Source organism: Diplotaxodon limnothrissa, linkage group LG2, assembly GCF_057381915.1.
Source record: "Diplotaxodon limnothrissa isolate DT_005_m linkage group LG2, D_limnothrissa_male_GT1.1, whole genome shotgun sequence".
NCBI classification, from domain to species: domain Eukaryota; kingdom Metazoa; phylum Chordata; class Actinopteri; order Cichliformes; family Cichlidae; genus Diplotaxodon; species Diplotaxodon limnothrissa.
Genome location: NC_140597.1, coordinates 6,859,135 through 6,875,227, shown reverse-complemented (window position 1 = coordinate 6,875,227; position 16,093 = coordinate 6,859,135). Strand labels below are relative to the sequence as shown.

Sequence of the window (16,093 nt, the reverse complement as noted above, 5' to 3'; positions counted from 1 at the left end):
TTTTGTTAATGTACAATCCTTAATATGTTTTGTGTGTGTGTGTGTGTGTGTGAGGGGGGGGGTAGGTCTACAGATTATGTTGCAATGGGGTTAATCACAAAGTTTCACTTCTAAAGCTTTAAAATTGTTCCAGTGCTTCCAAAATTCCTTTGAGCAGTATACTCTGTGACTGCATTATTTGTGGGGAAGTGTCCTATGTAAGTAATATTTTATGATTATTGTAAGAAAGCATGCTGGCCCTCATATACATGTGCCCCATGCCACAGATAAAATCGAATACATTATCCATCCATCCATCCATCCATCCATCCATCTTCATCCGCTTTATCCAAGGCCGGGTCGCGGGGGCAGCAGCCTAAGCAAAGAGGCCCAGACCTCCCTCTCCCCAGCCACCTCATCCAGCTTATCCGGGGGAACACCAAGGCGTTCCCAGGCCAGCCGAGAGATATAATCTCTCCAACATGCCTGGAACACCTCACCCAGGAGGCGCCCAGGGGGCATCCTTGTCAGATGCCCGAACCACCTCAGCTGGCTCCTTTCGATGTGGAGGAGCAGCTGCTCTACTCTGAGCCCCTCCCGGATGGCCGAACTTCTCTCCCTATCTCTAAGGGAGAGGCCAGCCACCCTTCGGAGGAAGCTCATTTCTGCCGCTTGTATCCGCAATCTTGTTCTTTCGGTCACTACCCACAGCTCGTGGCCATAGGTGAGGGTAGGGATGTAGATCAACCGGTAAATTGAGAGCTTCGCTTTTACACTCAGATCCCTCTTCACCATGACGGACCGGTGCAGCGTCCGCATTACTGCAGCTGCAGCCCCAATCCGTCTATCGATCTCCGGCTCCCTTCTCCCATCACTCGCGAACAAGACCCCGAGATACTTGAACTCCTCCACTTGTGGCAGGAACTCATCCCCGACCCGGAGAGGGCACTCCACCTTTTTCCGGCTGAGAACCATGGCCTCAGATTTGGAGGTGCTGATCCTCATTCCCGCTGCTTCACACTCGGCTGCGAACCGTTCCAGTGCGAGCTGGAGGCCCTCACCAGATGAAGCCAACAGAACCACATCATCCGCAAATATCAGAGATGAGATTCTGAGGCCACCAAAGCGAAAGCCCTCCGCCACTTGGCTGCGCCTAGAAATCCTGTCCATAAAAATTATGAACAGAACCGGAGACAAAGGGCAGCCCTGGCGGAGCCCATCACCCACCGGGAACGAGTCCGACTTATTGCCGGCAATGCGAACCAAGCTCTTACAATGGTTGTATAGGCATTGAATGGCCCTTAACATTGGGGCAGACACCCCATACTCCCGCAACACCTCCCACAGGACACCCCGAGGGACACGGTCGAATGCCTTCTCCAAGTCCACAAAACACATGTAGACTGGTTGGGCAAACTCCCATGCACCCTCAAGTATCCTCGAGAGGATAAAGAGCTGGTCCAGTGTTCCGCGACCAGGACAAAAACCGCATTGTTCCTCCTGTATCCGAGGTTCGACTAGCGGACGAACTCTCCTTTCCAGCACCCTGGCATAGACTTTCCCAGGGAGGCTGAGGAGTGTGATCCCCCTGTAGTTGGAACACACAAATATTTATTGTTATTAAATGCTACTTAGTATTTAGCTGGTGTGCAATGGAAAATAATCAGACAACATTTGATGTCATAACTCACTCAGAAATAATCTGTGTTGGTGCTGGAATAGTTGTGACAAAATCGTCTTGTTTCCATCCATACTGAATGTTTTATGAGCCGATCAATAAAGGCTACAGAAAGCGCTGTATCTCAGCGCAGCAGATCTATAGGAATTCAACTCTTTATGGTTCCCAGCTATGAGCTGGGTGGCTAGATAGATGATAATAGAGTCCTTTAACCTAATGACCCCACAGTGCAATGAAAAGCAGGAATCTATAGACATTGTGATCAGTGTTGGCCGCAGGTCAGTATAAGAAGCTGCTTTACAATCTGTGTAGGAGTAAGAGATTGTTTGTGTGTGTGTGTGTGTGTGTGTGTGTGTGTGTGTGTGTGTGTGTGTGTGTGTGTGTGTGTGTGTTAATGTCGGCACTATAATACAAGCCAGTACATAAAGCTGAATAGAGTACTGTATGTCTTCAGACCACAAAGCAGACTTCTGGCAGACTAGAGTTTATTCATGCAACACAAACATTTCTCAGAGGCTGAGCTGCACTGGAGAGTAAAATAAACTCATTGGTTGAGGTAAACACTGATATGCTGAGTTAAAGAACCAAACATTTTCTTTGTGCAAAGTCTCTTGCTGGGTGGAATGTAAATGCCATTAGTCTCTAGATGTCAGAAATTGAGTTTCTAGGTATGTGCTTTACATACAATGAAAACAACGAAAAAGTATCTGAAATTGAGGTCAGCTTCTGGACTTTTTCAAGAGTTTTAGACTATAGTTAATTACATTTGAGTGATGCTAACCAAAGACAGATTCATGCTTGGGCATAATAGATACAAGGTCATAACTGACCTTAAGATATTTTTAATTAAATTAAATGAAGTGATTATAATACAGTGGGGCAAAAAAGTATTTAGTCAGCCACCGATTGTGCAAGTTCCCCCACTTAAAATGATGACAGAGGTCAGTAATTTGCACCAGAGGTACACTTCAACTGTGAGAGACAGAATGTGAAAAAAAATCCATGAATTCACATGGTAGGATTTGTAAAGAATTTATTCGTAAATCAGGGTGGAAAATAAGTATTTGGTCACCTCAAACAAGGAAAATCTCTGGCTCTCACAGACCTGTAACGTCTTCTGTAAGAAGCTTTTCTGTCCCCCACTCGTTACCTGTATGAATGGCACCTGTTTGAACTCATCATCTGTATAAAAGACACCTGTCCACAGCCTCAAACAGTCAGACTCCAAACTCGGCCATGGCCAAGACCAAAGAGCTTTCGAAGGACACCAGGAAAAGTATTGTAGACCTGCACCAGACTGGGAAGAGTGAATCTACAATAGGCAAGCAGCTTGGTGTGAAAAAATCAACTGTGGGAGCAATCATCAGAAAATGGAAGACATACAAGACCACTGATAATCTCCCTCCATCTGGGGCTCCACGCAAGATCTCATCCCGTGGGGTCAAAATGATCATGAGAACGGTGAGCAAAGATCCCAGAACCACACGGGGGGACCTGGTGAATGACCTGCAGAGAGCTGGGACCAAAGTAACAAAGGTCACCATCAGTAACACACTACAACGGCAGGGAATCAAATCCCGCAGTGCCAGACGTGTTCCGCTGCTGAAGCCAGTGCATGTCCAGGCCCGTCTGAAGTTTGCCAGAGAGCACATGGATGATACAGCAGAGGATTGGGAGAATGTCATGTGGTCAGATGAAACCAAAGTAGAACTTTTTGGTATAAACTCAACTCGTCGTGTTTGGAGGAAGAAGAATACTGAGTAGCATCCCAAGAACACCATACCTACTGTGAAGCATGGGGGTGGAAACATCATGCTATGGGGCTGTTTTTCTGCCAAGGGGACAGGACGACTGATCCGTGTTAAGGACAGAATGAATGGGGCCATGTATCGTGAGATTTTGAGCCAAAACCTCCTTCCATCAGTGAGAACTTTGAAGATGAAACGAGGCTGGGTCTTCCAACATGACAATGATCCAAAACACACCGCCCGGGCAACAAAGGAGTGGCTCCGTAAGAAGCATTTGAAAGTCCTGGAGTGGCCTAGCCAGTCTCCAGACCTCAACCCCATAGAAAATCTGTGGCGGGAGTTGAAAGTCCGTGTTGCTCGGCGACAGCCCCAAAACATCACTGCTCTCGAGAAGATCTGCATGGAGGAATGGGCCAAAATACCAGCTACTGTGTGTGCAAACCTGGTAAAGACCTATAGTAAACGTTTGACCTCTGTTATTGCCAACAAAGGTTATGTTACAAAGTATTGAGTTGTATTTTTGTTATTGACCAAATACTTATTTTCCACCCTGATTTACGAATAAATTCTTTACAAATCCTACCATGTGGATTCATGGATTTTTTTTTCACATTCTGTCTCTCACAGTTGAAGTGTACCTCTGGTGCAAATTACTGACCTCTGTCATCATTTTAGGTGGGGGAACTTGCACAATCGGTGGCTGACTAAATACTTTTTTGCCCCACTGTATAATGACTTAGACTCTTAGTCAAAGTACTGCAATGTACTCGTGCCTAGCCTGTAGTGTTTCATCCTGCTAGTCCAAGTTCAGAGTAAGACGGAACTTGGCAGTAGAGTAGCAGTGAGCACCAATACACTGGGAACAGTGTTGGCTGCACCCTGTGACATATCCTGTGGAGGCCAAAAGTTGTTTGATGATGGATTGGATTCATCACTGTCCTAACATATGCATTTAAAATGACAGTCATGTGAAAAAGAAAGCTTTTAAAGAGATCTTATACAGTCCTGTAAAAACACAACAGAACACAAAAAGAAGCAAACCAACAAACAAGATAATCAACCAAATAAATAAGAAAAACAAGTACAACCTTACTACTTCCATAGGAATTAACAGGGTAAATACCAACCAGGTGCTGTTAATGAAATGCATTTATTAATTGATAATCAGCAAGTGTCACCATCTCTATGTAAGAGAGATGTTTTGGTAGTTTTCTTGGCTGGATCAGTTAGGTCTATGTTAACACAATGCTGCAGTCATCCCAGGGGTCCTGTCAGGGACCAAGCAGTAAAGCATAAAGGACACAGGTGGTTTTAATTCAAAAAACGGGTTTTATTGACCCAAAAATATGAAAATATATTTAACAAAGCCAAAACTTAAACAGGCAGACCAATAAAAGAGGTCAACTCAATAGACTAAACTCAAGATAATAATTAACAAAACCTCAAACAAACATATGGTAAACTGACCTGCTGAAATGACACACAGGGGGACTTAAATACTGGTTTAGCTAAACCAAATGACACACACGGGGAAAACAAGATGGCTGCCATATAACCAACTAATACAAAACATTTAAACAAACATGAAACACTCCCCAGGCAATGAAGCATGTGGTGCAATCCAATTAGGCTGTCAGCAGTACTTCAGGTCTCCCAGCCCTTTGCCACACCTTTTGCCAGACAGGAGGAGACACCAACACCCAGGTAACTCAAACAAAGAAAGCTGTATTAATATAACATAAAACAGAACTTTGACCTTGCAAGGTTAATATGTGTGCACGCCATATAAACATTGGAAGGTGTGATGGAAAAATGAATACATTTAATAAAGAAACGATATTGAACAATAAATAGAATATTTTAAAGTAGTGACTGTAAATTAAACTAAAGTGAATCAACGGGTGGTGAGGTGTGGAGCTTACCATGTGTGGCATGCCATCACAGGTCCGAATCCCAGCAGATTCACCCCAAGGTCAGACCGTGCAATGCTCAGAGAAAAAGCAGAAACTCTGAGAGCTACATCTCAGACTCTGCAGTCCTCAGTTAGCATGTTAAGTGTAAACATTCATGACAGTACAATTAGGAAAAATACTGAAAACAGTGTTGGAGGGTCGATGAGTTATGAGCCATGCAAGTAATGGGAGATGCACAACTTGAACCACAATTTATTAACCAAAAAAACCCAAAAAAAACCATAATTAACTTTGTGAGGTGTGTCAGTCATTGTCAGTGTGTCAGTATTTAGATGAATGAATGTTAAGTCTGTGATGTTGTGTAGTGTAAAACCTAAAATAATCTGGCTGTAGTCAACCAAATCAAAAACATGGTCCTGGGTCGATGGAGAAAGAGCTGATACAGACACCTGTTAAGTCCTCCAGGGACACTGGCCAGGTCCTCCCAGTTGTACTAATTAACCCCACCTACTAGGATACTGCACGACAACACAGAGGGTGTACTCTTAAGTACATCAAAACTCTCTTGTGTTCAGCATGGAAGCACCATGTTTTCACTGTTTTTTTATTTAGTTTTTTTTGTTGCAGCATGTTTTAAGTGCAATATAGATGATTTGCTGGGATGATATATTTGATATGTGCAAGTTGTTAAGACGTATCTTAAACAACTGAATGAAGCACAAACAGTGCATCACATTGTAACAGGAATGTGCATGTATTCATCGGGTGAAGCGGATAAATTATAATGTGCTGCTAGGTTTCCTTTAAACTGCTGGAATCGCAGCTACAGTACTACAACACAGACCAAAAATACCTGCCCAGTCAACAAAATAATTTCACTTGATCTTACTACAAATTAATGGAATGTCCACATCTTCTTTATTATGCTATGGGATAGTAATGTTTAGTGTTTACAGCTCTATACCTTTAGACTAGATTATTTAATGTGGTGCAGTCACCTTATTTGCAACAGTGTTGCATTTTAATGTCATAGTTTGTGTTATGTAAGGATTTATCATCTTCATCTGATAATATGATAACTCTGATTGGAGTAGTTGACACTCACAGGGATCACTTTTTTCTGAAGCAGAAAGCCACTGAAGTAAGGTCAGCATGCCTAAAGGGTAAATAGAAGCAAATAGAAGGCTTTTCACACCAGCACACATCTACCCATCTATTCCAAATCCATCTTGACTTGGGGCTACATAGTTAACCTCGCAACACCAAAAGCCTTTCTGACTATTTTAAACTGTAAATGTTACTGAGGTTACTCCTTATTTCTTTGCTTCCACCACTGGGTTTCAGTCTAACATTATTAACTCAGGTATTGACATCATTTATGCATCAGCTATACATCTGAGAAATATTTCTATTCTTGTTCAAGCTCGCTGATCAAACTGTGGCCCAACTGTGAAGAAATGATATTCCTCAGCCTGTCTGCAGTAGACCAAATATAAACCTGCAGCAGTGTTGATTTGATGTCTTGGCCCCTGGGTCACTGCCTTCTATCATGTCATCAACAAGACCTGCCACTGAAGGAGTAAGCTCTGTGTAATCAAGCCTTCTGGGATCATATTTGAGAGGAAAACAAAGCCTTCCTGTTCTCACAATCTCCTTCTCTTCTCGTTCTTTTCTTTGTCTTGTATTTCAGTCTAGCTTCATCTCAGTCTGGAAGATTAGTCTAAGCCAACCTACATTTCTTTTGGGAAAAGAAAGGCCTGTTCTTTTGCCCCCCCCTCCCCCCTCCAACAAAAAAAGACCTACAATAACCAACAATTTCAAAGTATTTAAATTATACTTATTCTTTATTCATTTTTGACCAGTTTCCATTTACAGTCTCTCACTTATACATGTATTGGATTAATTAAATTGGCGCTCCAACCTGTAATGCTTTATACAATGCAGGAGTCAAGATGAGTCACATGTTTCACATTCACTGAAATTAATAATTAAGATAATCCATCAGAACATGCCACAAAGCCATCATGGCCAGGATCCAGCAGTGCTAGAACAAAAGGCCAGTAAAGTCAGAGTGTTCAGGTGTGGGTGTACTGGAGTATATAGTAGCAGATGGCACAGAAGTTGGGCTTTTTTTTAATAGGGGAATTGAAGCTCTGAACACCTCCTGGGGATTCTGTCAGTCGAGTGAAAAAAAAGGAAAGCAGTAAGGCTAAGTTGGGTGGATGGAGTAATGTTTGAGTAAAGTCTCCTAGATGATAATGATTCCATTCAAGGTAAGAGAGGAGGGGTGGGGTGGTAATACATCAAAGATTAAGACGTGAGGAAGAGCAGCAGTCTTGATGAAAGATTGGAAGGAGAGGATTACACCTGCATCTGGGGAGGAAACAGTAGTGACAGAGACTGAATGAAAGGGGGGGATCTGTCTTGTGCTGTTACTAAAGGCTCAGAAAGTTACTAAGTGGTAAAGAAACAAAGTGAGGTTTCCAAAGAAACTTTTGTATAGAAGTTGTCCTCTATATGAAAAATACACAATTGTTATTTGGTAAAGACAGAGTTGGAATTACTTATTTATTATTTTTATTATCATTTTGTTATTTTTATTTTTTGCAAAACATCTCATGGAGGAGGCTAGTGTGGGTTTTTGGTATATAAGACATCAGAGTTCACCTTTGGTGACTGTTTTAATATACTGATATATTAGCTATAAACACAATTACTTGGTTGTTTCTTTTATGTCTTTAAGCATGTAGACAGTACAAAAATGGGATGGCACCCATGGGTTATGAAGTCATATCAGCAAAAATGCTCATCCTCAGGGTGAGTGTTTTTGCTATCAAAAATCTCGGTGCTTTGAATCTCAGCTTTCGAAGGGTGTGTGTGTGGCCCAGAAACTGCAGAACACTTCATGCTCATTAGCAAATGACTGTGATAATCGTCCTTTATGACTGTAATCGTAGCCATAATTTACAAAATTCTACTTACCCTATTAAGCCATAAGAGAAGCCTTTACTGAGGTCACAGAGCAAAGCAGCCAAGGGCTATTTTTCTATATTCTTCTGTACAACTAGCAGTTTGTTTTACAAACTGAGCACTCTGCCCCTGGCCATTAGCAAGAAAACAGGTTTATGGTACTTGTGGACTGACTTTACATTGCATACCCAGAACCTACTTCCACATTTTATATGTAGTCTATTAATCCCAACCAAATGGTGTGTGTGTGTGTGTGTAGCTGACAAATATATCAGTAATCATTAGTTTTCAGATGACTGTGAATGGTTTGAAACAAATTTTACATGATATGTATTTGAACAAATAGAATACCTGGATGGCCTACATTGAACAAATACATATCATGTCTTTTACCAAGACTTTTTCCGGTTTTCCTTTTGTTATTTGTTACGTTATTTTAATTGCCTGAACTTAATAAAATATCAATAGAGGTGACTGATAAGAAAATGCTCCTATAATTGACTTCAACAGAAAGCTTGTGGGTTTTTTCTCACTAGCTTCTGGTTTTAATAATTAAACAACAAACCAATCATTATCTCCAAAGGATAATTCAATAGATCAATCCTGTTCTTTGTACAGATGTTATTAGATACTGTAAAACATTCAGCCATCGGGCCAAACACAAGAAATCTGTTCATCAACTCTAGCAGCCACTTTGACATAAGTCTAACAATTTAGAGACCCATTCCCTGTAGAAATTGGACTGGCTTGTTTCCAGATTTGTTCTTTACTTTAATTGCCATGTGACCACAGATGGAATTGGTTTTTAGTACAGCATGAAAACAAAATTTCAGTACACAATGTGAGCAGCAAATCATATAGGCACATGTGACAAAAGAAAAGCAGCTCCATGACAGCTGGGTAAACTCAATCTGCTAATAAAGATCATGGAGTGTGATTAAAAGATCAAGAATATCTAACAAAAGGACCTTACGGTGTGACTGTGTTTCAACTTGCTGTTTCCAAGGGCAGGAATGAACTTCAGTTTTGTATTTCTTTACTTTTCAGTATGGATGCAAAAAGCCTCAGTGTGACTGAAATCTTTTATTTTGAACTCCGAGATATTAGCAGGAGTCTCTTCTCTGTGCCTGAGGTCTGCTGTGAGTGTTTTGCATTCATATCGACCTGGCCAGAGCAGCTTTGAGGGGTTGCAGCTCTACTGCCCAGATATCCATTTCAGATTCAGTCAGGTGTTGCGGCACTGACACCTCCAGTTGCTCTTAAAGATTGCAATCAGTGACCTCTGATTTGGTTAGCCCAGTTGTCATGCTGTGCTGTCTTGATGTATTGTGAGCAGCGGCAGTACCCAGGGCCCTGGAGACGGAGATGGAAAAGCTGCAAGAGATGGTTGGTGGGGGGCAGGCTTAGTCGGGCAAAGATGGGACAGTTTCAGTGGAGTTGACTCTAGCTATTCCGCTGAGCCGCCTTTTTCTTTTTATAAATAAAACAGTAGGGCTTTTAAAGGGGCAGGTTGAGGTAGCGAGGGGGGTTCAGTCACTTTTACGGTCTCTGTGGAGAGCATGTAGAATTTCTGTTTTCTTTCTCTGAGTCTACTGCATGTTCGGCAAAGGATTAGTGTGTATTTTCAGCTCGAAAAGTAACTTTTCATTAGTGCCAGCTGGACTTATATTGGTTGCTAATGCAGCAGCTGCTTCTCCATGCTGTTTGGCACAATACACGTTTGAGACTCTTAATTTCTTGTGCACAGTAGTGTGCCTCTCAGGTGCTTAGAAAGCAGACGTTTTTCACCTGTACAATATTTAAGTTTTCTACACTGACGTCATCTGTATGTGGAAAAGTTCTTTAAAACAGAAACTACTTTTTTTGCTTTTAGCCTTCATGCTTCATTACATTTGCTCACCACAGAGTGTACCACCATTTCCCTGTGCTTGCATGCTGTTATACCCATGAGAATGGCACTTTTGTATGGTTTGAATGTAGGGTTTTGTTGTTGTTCTTTGGATACACTAATCTCCGGGTCATTGAGTCAACAGCAAACAGTAAAAGAGCGTCTTCCTTCACGTGGTATTGCCAAATTATCAAAAATTAACACTGGCTTCCATGAATACCTGGATGGCCTACATTTTGACTAAAAGCCACTTATTAACCAATTGCACACAGATGAATAGTCACTGTGAAAAGCTAAATTTTTTTGTCACTCTCACTAAATTGTTGCTTTCTCTGCAACTCTGTCCATGAAAAATGTCATGTATTCCATCCATGGATAATATTTAGTTTTGTATTACAACACTTTTCCATGTCCCTGAATATATTATTTACTAATCATATGTTGTTTTCAGGGTGTGTTCTTAATAAGGAGACTGTGAATGAAAGGTACAGTTAAGCTTGCACTGGGGACAAGGGAAGATGAAATTATAAAGCACTAAAATCAAAACAAACACGTGGAGAACCCAGTGTCAAACATTAGTTTAAATTTTAGATGTTCTTTCTAAGGCTGTAACTGGCTGTTCAGTTTGTTTGTGAATGTCACTAAATGTAGAAAAAGCTGTCGGCTGCATAAAGCGGTTAGACATAAAGATTTTGTTGTTTGATCACTATTCATCACCATCCATCACTTTTGCTGCACAAATGCAAAATGTCCATCGATACCACTTACATAAAACAGATAAGAAGAACAGATGAAACTACATTCCAGCTCATCTTTAACACTTAGCATTTAAGATGCCATTGCTATTCAGTAGGTAAGGCTCAATCGTTTAAAGGCCTTGGTGTGAGTCGCCTAGTAAACAAACGTAACTTCGGTTAATGTGATACTATTGCAAGAATTGCTCTCTCTGTGTCCTCGAGGTCTTCGTCTTGAAGCTATTGTACAATACTCTGTTGTTTACCTCTTTTATATTTGCTGTTTCTTTGCTCTTTTTGTTGGCACAGGTCACTTGACCATTACCAGCACCAGCTGGAATAACTCTGAACTGGCAGGAAGCTTGCACACCACATTAAGCTTTTGCTTGAACCTTGTCCCTTTGTTTGTGTCATCTTATCCATGCACACGAGTAGCTATACTTGTGTAACAGCTAGATGGACCATTTAGTGGAATTTGCATGTTCTCCCTGTACCTGCGTGGGCTCTGGCTGCCTCCCACAGTCCAGAGATATGCATGTTAGGTTAACTGGTGATTCTAAATAGGCGAAGGTGTGAATCTGAGAGTATATGGCTGCCTTTCTCTGTGTGTTGTGATTGACTATGTATTTGTCCAGAATGTACTCTGCCTTTTTGCCCATTGCTTTGCCTGCTGACAGTGTTGTGTTATAAATCAAGCACACCCATTTGCCCTGCTATAAATGCTCAGACTCACTGTTTACAGCCGCACACAAGATGACCAAAAGAGAATCTTCGGTCAGTAAGATCAATCTAGAGGAAGCTCTCGGGGTTTCATAGTTGAACCTGTTGAAGGATTATTAGTTGCCTGCAGCTGTCCTTGTCCCTGGATTTCTCTGAGTCTTGCAGCCTCTCCACTTTCACAGTAATCGGTATCAGTTGACTGTTGGCTCTCTGTCAGTTACCCTGTGGCTACCGTGTTGGTCTCCCAAGGCATGGAAGTCATTGGAGGCATGCTTGCTGTTATGGTCAGGGTCTTAAACTTCCTACTGAAGCAGCCTGCTCTCCTACCACCAAATTATTTTAAAATAAAAGGATAAGGTTAAAGGATTATTTAACATCATTATCATTACTGTAAATAAGATTGTAATGTTGATGGAACAGTAGAACTCCATTTTAAGCCTTTTACTGATATCTAACATGATCCTCCATCAAAAACAAAACAAAAAAACCCAAAACAAAACAAAGCAAGCACCTCTGTTCTTCCCTTGTTCTTCCATTACAAGTAATTTTGAGTCCAGACGAGGTTTGCACAGTTTTATAACCCATCCTGATTTCCTGTGTCTTTGTCTACAGTAAGACTGAAAAAAGGCAGATGATTCAATTAACAAGACAATGTTGGAACTGAGAACTCATCAGTTAGTGATGATCAATTTAATGATCAAAGTTTTAATGGGAAATGTTTTTTTTTCTTTTCTTTTCTTTTTTTTCTTTTCTTTTCTTTTCTTTTCTTTTCTTTTCTTTTTTTTTTTAGGATAACCCCAGCAATTGCACAGGAAAAGCAGACCCCATTGATGCATCCCTTTGAGCTCAAAAACCACTTCTGTGCCTGAGACATTTCCATATTTACAGGAAACTTTGGATTTCACGAAACGGAGAGTTATTCTTTCAGCATTCAGTAGATCTTAGTTTGACAAAGTGGATTGGACTGAATAACACAACAGCTTTTTGCTGAGTTTTTACTTGTTCCCTGAAGTACTGTTTTGACTAAGGCATGTTGGCATAGTTAATTTGACAGATTATAGTCGCCATTGCCAAATTATTGCTTAAACTCCCCTGTGTAGACAAGTACTGTTTGGATATGTTGGAGTGTTTAAATGCATGTTTTTGGGTAGCAGTTTGTCTATAAGTAGTTTCATTTACATCCACGTGTGGACCTGCATGCATGTGATAGTTCATGCTTCTTTTATGTAGCTGACCTTAGCCGAGGGTATGCCAGCAGCCATTTATCTTTTATTCATTTTACCAGCCATCTGTGACCAGGGCAGCTTCTCTGCCACTGATGCTTGTTAAAGCAGAACCCGCTCCAAGAGGTGCAGCATTCTGCAGTTGGTACACTTTGGAGGGCAAGTTACTTTTTTGATTCCCTAGAATTCACCAGCCATTATCACTATTTTGACAGCCAAAGCAAATTTTGTCATTGAAAAGAGCTTCCTGTTGTTTTGTTACCTGCTGCGGCTGCTAGAAAGTCCTTAGCAGCCACCACTGTTTTTGTTCACACCCTGCTAGTTACAGAGTGCTTCTGACTGAGTGTGCAGCTCAAACATCTGTCAACACCTCAGTTTGATAGTTATAGAAGCCAGACCATCACTGAGAGACAATGTTCCAGTGCTTCTTTCTCTTACCTAATTTTCTCCACCTGGCTAGGTCATGATTTCCTAATTTTGGTACACGAGGTCATCAGAAAATAAAGCATTTATAGGAGTAGAATTACACTGCTGACAATGTCTTTGGATAAACAAAACAAAAGAGACCGTCTTAAAACACAACACATAGATTACAGGGAAAAAAATCTTTAAAGTGAAATATGTCCACAAGCATCTACGGTAGATGTGTTTTTTTATGCGTCTTGGGACCAAACTGTTCCTACAAAATATAAACCTTGTTTTTCAGTTTTTTTAATATTCATAACTACAGCAGAGAGCATGATCTTCAATATGTTGATCCAATATCTCCCACAGTAAACATTCGTGGTTGGAGTTGGTAACTGTAAAGGTCATCGCATGCGATTCGCATCAGTTTTACACTCATCAAACATTCACTTGAACCCTTCTGCCCTGTATGGAATAGCAATGATCAGACACTAATGGCGTTAACTTTTCCTTTTCATTGCAGCGCAGAGAATGTGGCAGTTTTTAAATTTGAAAAGGAGAGCGCTAGTATCCAAATAGCACCTGTTGTCCATGATATTGACATCTGTATTAAAGAGAAAATCTTATCTAACAAGCTTGTATGGAAGAATCTATATTTGTCGTGTTTCTTGTTATTTGCTTTTCTCTTTTCATTCATAGATAAAGGTATTTCTTCACTTTTTCCACCAAGAGAATAACAGCTATCACAGAAAACTGCAAATCTCAGTAAATCATTTCTAATAAGTTAAGTGTCGGTTGTACATTGTTGTTTACACTGAATCTTTACGCTACCATATTTTTATACTTAATTTTTATACTTTCTTCATGATAATAATAAACATTATATGAATGCGAAGAATAGAGTTTTTACGCCTTGGGGACTTTACAAGGTTACAGAGAACTGAGATGAAAATGATAGTTTCGGTGAAAGCCAGTTTATTTCCCTGGCAGAGTTTAAGGAGAACTTCTTCAAGGCTGTCATATCCAAATGATGGCGAGCGTCGGGATTACATAAAGCATCTCATTTAAATGCTCACTGATTGCTCAATTTGTTTCTATAAAGGAATGCTTGAAGACATTTACAGTACAAAAATGAGATCCCAGGTATCTCATAATGACATGTCATTGGTTTCTGGGGTCACTCTGATTCTACTTAGCTAGTCATCAGCTTTCGGTGAGAACCCAGTTCTACTGTGTGAAATTCTCATTACCAGACTCACTAAATCATTCCTGCTTGATCATCCCCAACAAAGATCATTTGTCTCACATGAGATTCTGCAACGAAGCTATTATTCCATACTTGTCCCATGTTGATCACGCAGTAAGATGTGGTATAGATGTCAGCGTCCTCTCCAGAGACTTAAAAGACTTCCCAGTGAACAGCAACGTTTTTCCCATGTGCTTGTTGACATCAGCTAATATAACTGTTATTAGTAGAGAGAGACTTCCAGATTTAGCAAGGAGAAGCTGATTTGACATGTGTCAACCTCTAGTTTTAGTCCTTATTTTTCTCTTTGGCTCCACTCTACTCTGCTGAATCTTTCATGTAGTTTACGTCTTTGATCTGGAGCCTTTGATGGTGGATTGTAAATACAAAACCAACGTGTTTTCTGTTGCTGTCAGGGTTAGTGTTTGACACCTGTGTGATGGATTTGTTCATCAGTTTCTTTGTGTTGAAGAGGCTCCCGCTTTCTTAGTTTGAGGCAGTGAAGGCAGCGTGTCTGTCACACTTTGTGCTCCCCTCGGGAAAACAATCTTTAGCGTTTGTTATTATGAGGAAGACAGTCAGAGACCTGTACAGATTTGGGTTTTGCTGAATATAAACAAGAGCTAATGTTTAATAATGTGAATCTTCAGGGGGATTCTACTTTGCTTGGATACTAATTGGCTAAAAATGTGAAAACACTACATCCATTGTTACAAATAATAAGTTCAATGTTTTTAATTGTGCTTTGTTCTGCACTTGGGAATAATTTAGATATTTATGAAACATGTTATCGGATAAAATAAACATGTACTTTCCCCTTAGCTCTTATTGCATTTTTTACTACAAATAAATAAATAAACTCTCCATCATCCAACCAGTTTGCCTTTTCTTTCCCCCCCAGATGATAACTGTAGACTGAGCGACTACCGACGGCTGAAAAACAAGATTCTGGATTTGCATGAGAAACGATACATGGGGCCTGCCAGCCATGGGAAACACAAGGACAGCATGGTGGCCAAGAAGCAACTGGTTGATGTCATGTTCAAACGCTTTGATACAGACAATAACGGTCAAATAGATGCCAGCGAGCTCTCACAGGTAAGAATATGGGAGTAAAAATGAGCTTGACTATGCCACTACATATTCCCCCTTTCAAAAATGAATGTGGTATTAGTGTGTGTTTGGCATGAAGGTAACATACTGCTTAACCTCGACTCACAAGCTAACACTGGTCTTAAGGTATTTTTTAAAGCATCATTTAAGTACAGAATAAAAAGATTTGCTTCCCATTTCAAGAGACTTCACAGTATCTGTCATGTCTGTCAAAACTTGAGAGCCATTTCATTTAAATATCTCATCAAAGGGGGATAAAAAGTGAACAAACCATCTGTGCGCTCAGGTGTTTAAACTGTCCTCTTTCATGTGTGCCAGAATTGTGTCCGTTTTACTCCTTTTACCCTTCCCTCTGGTAGCTGTTGTGCATCGCTCAAGGTAAATCTTTTGAAAAGCAATGTGGGTCAAAGGAGCCATGAAGCTTAAGGGAGGCTACAGCCTTTGACCAGGATGTTGTAAAAAAAGACCTTTTTGTG

The 16,093-nt window shown here is 40.7% G+C and overlaps 1 protein-coding gene across 1 annotated transcript in view; it reads left to right on the top strand.

Annotated features, from left to right (window-relative positions):
- fstl5 (follistatin-like 5) overlaps nt 1-16,093 on the top strand; it is a 183,255-nt gene that overhangs the window by 69,658 nt on the left and 97,504 nt on the right. The window contains exon 5 of the mRNA XM_085360253.1: nt 15,406-15,602. Within this exon, the coding sequence (XP_085216379.1) occupies nt 15,406-15,602 (197 nt within the window). The remainder of the gene's footprint in view (nt 1-15,405; nt 15,603-16,093) is intronic.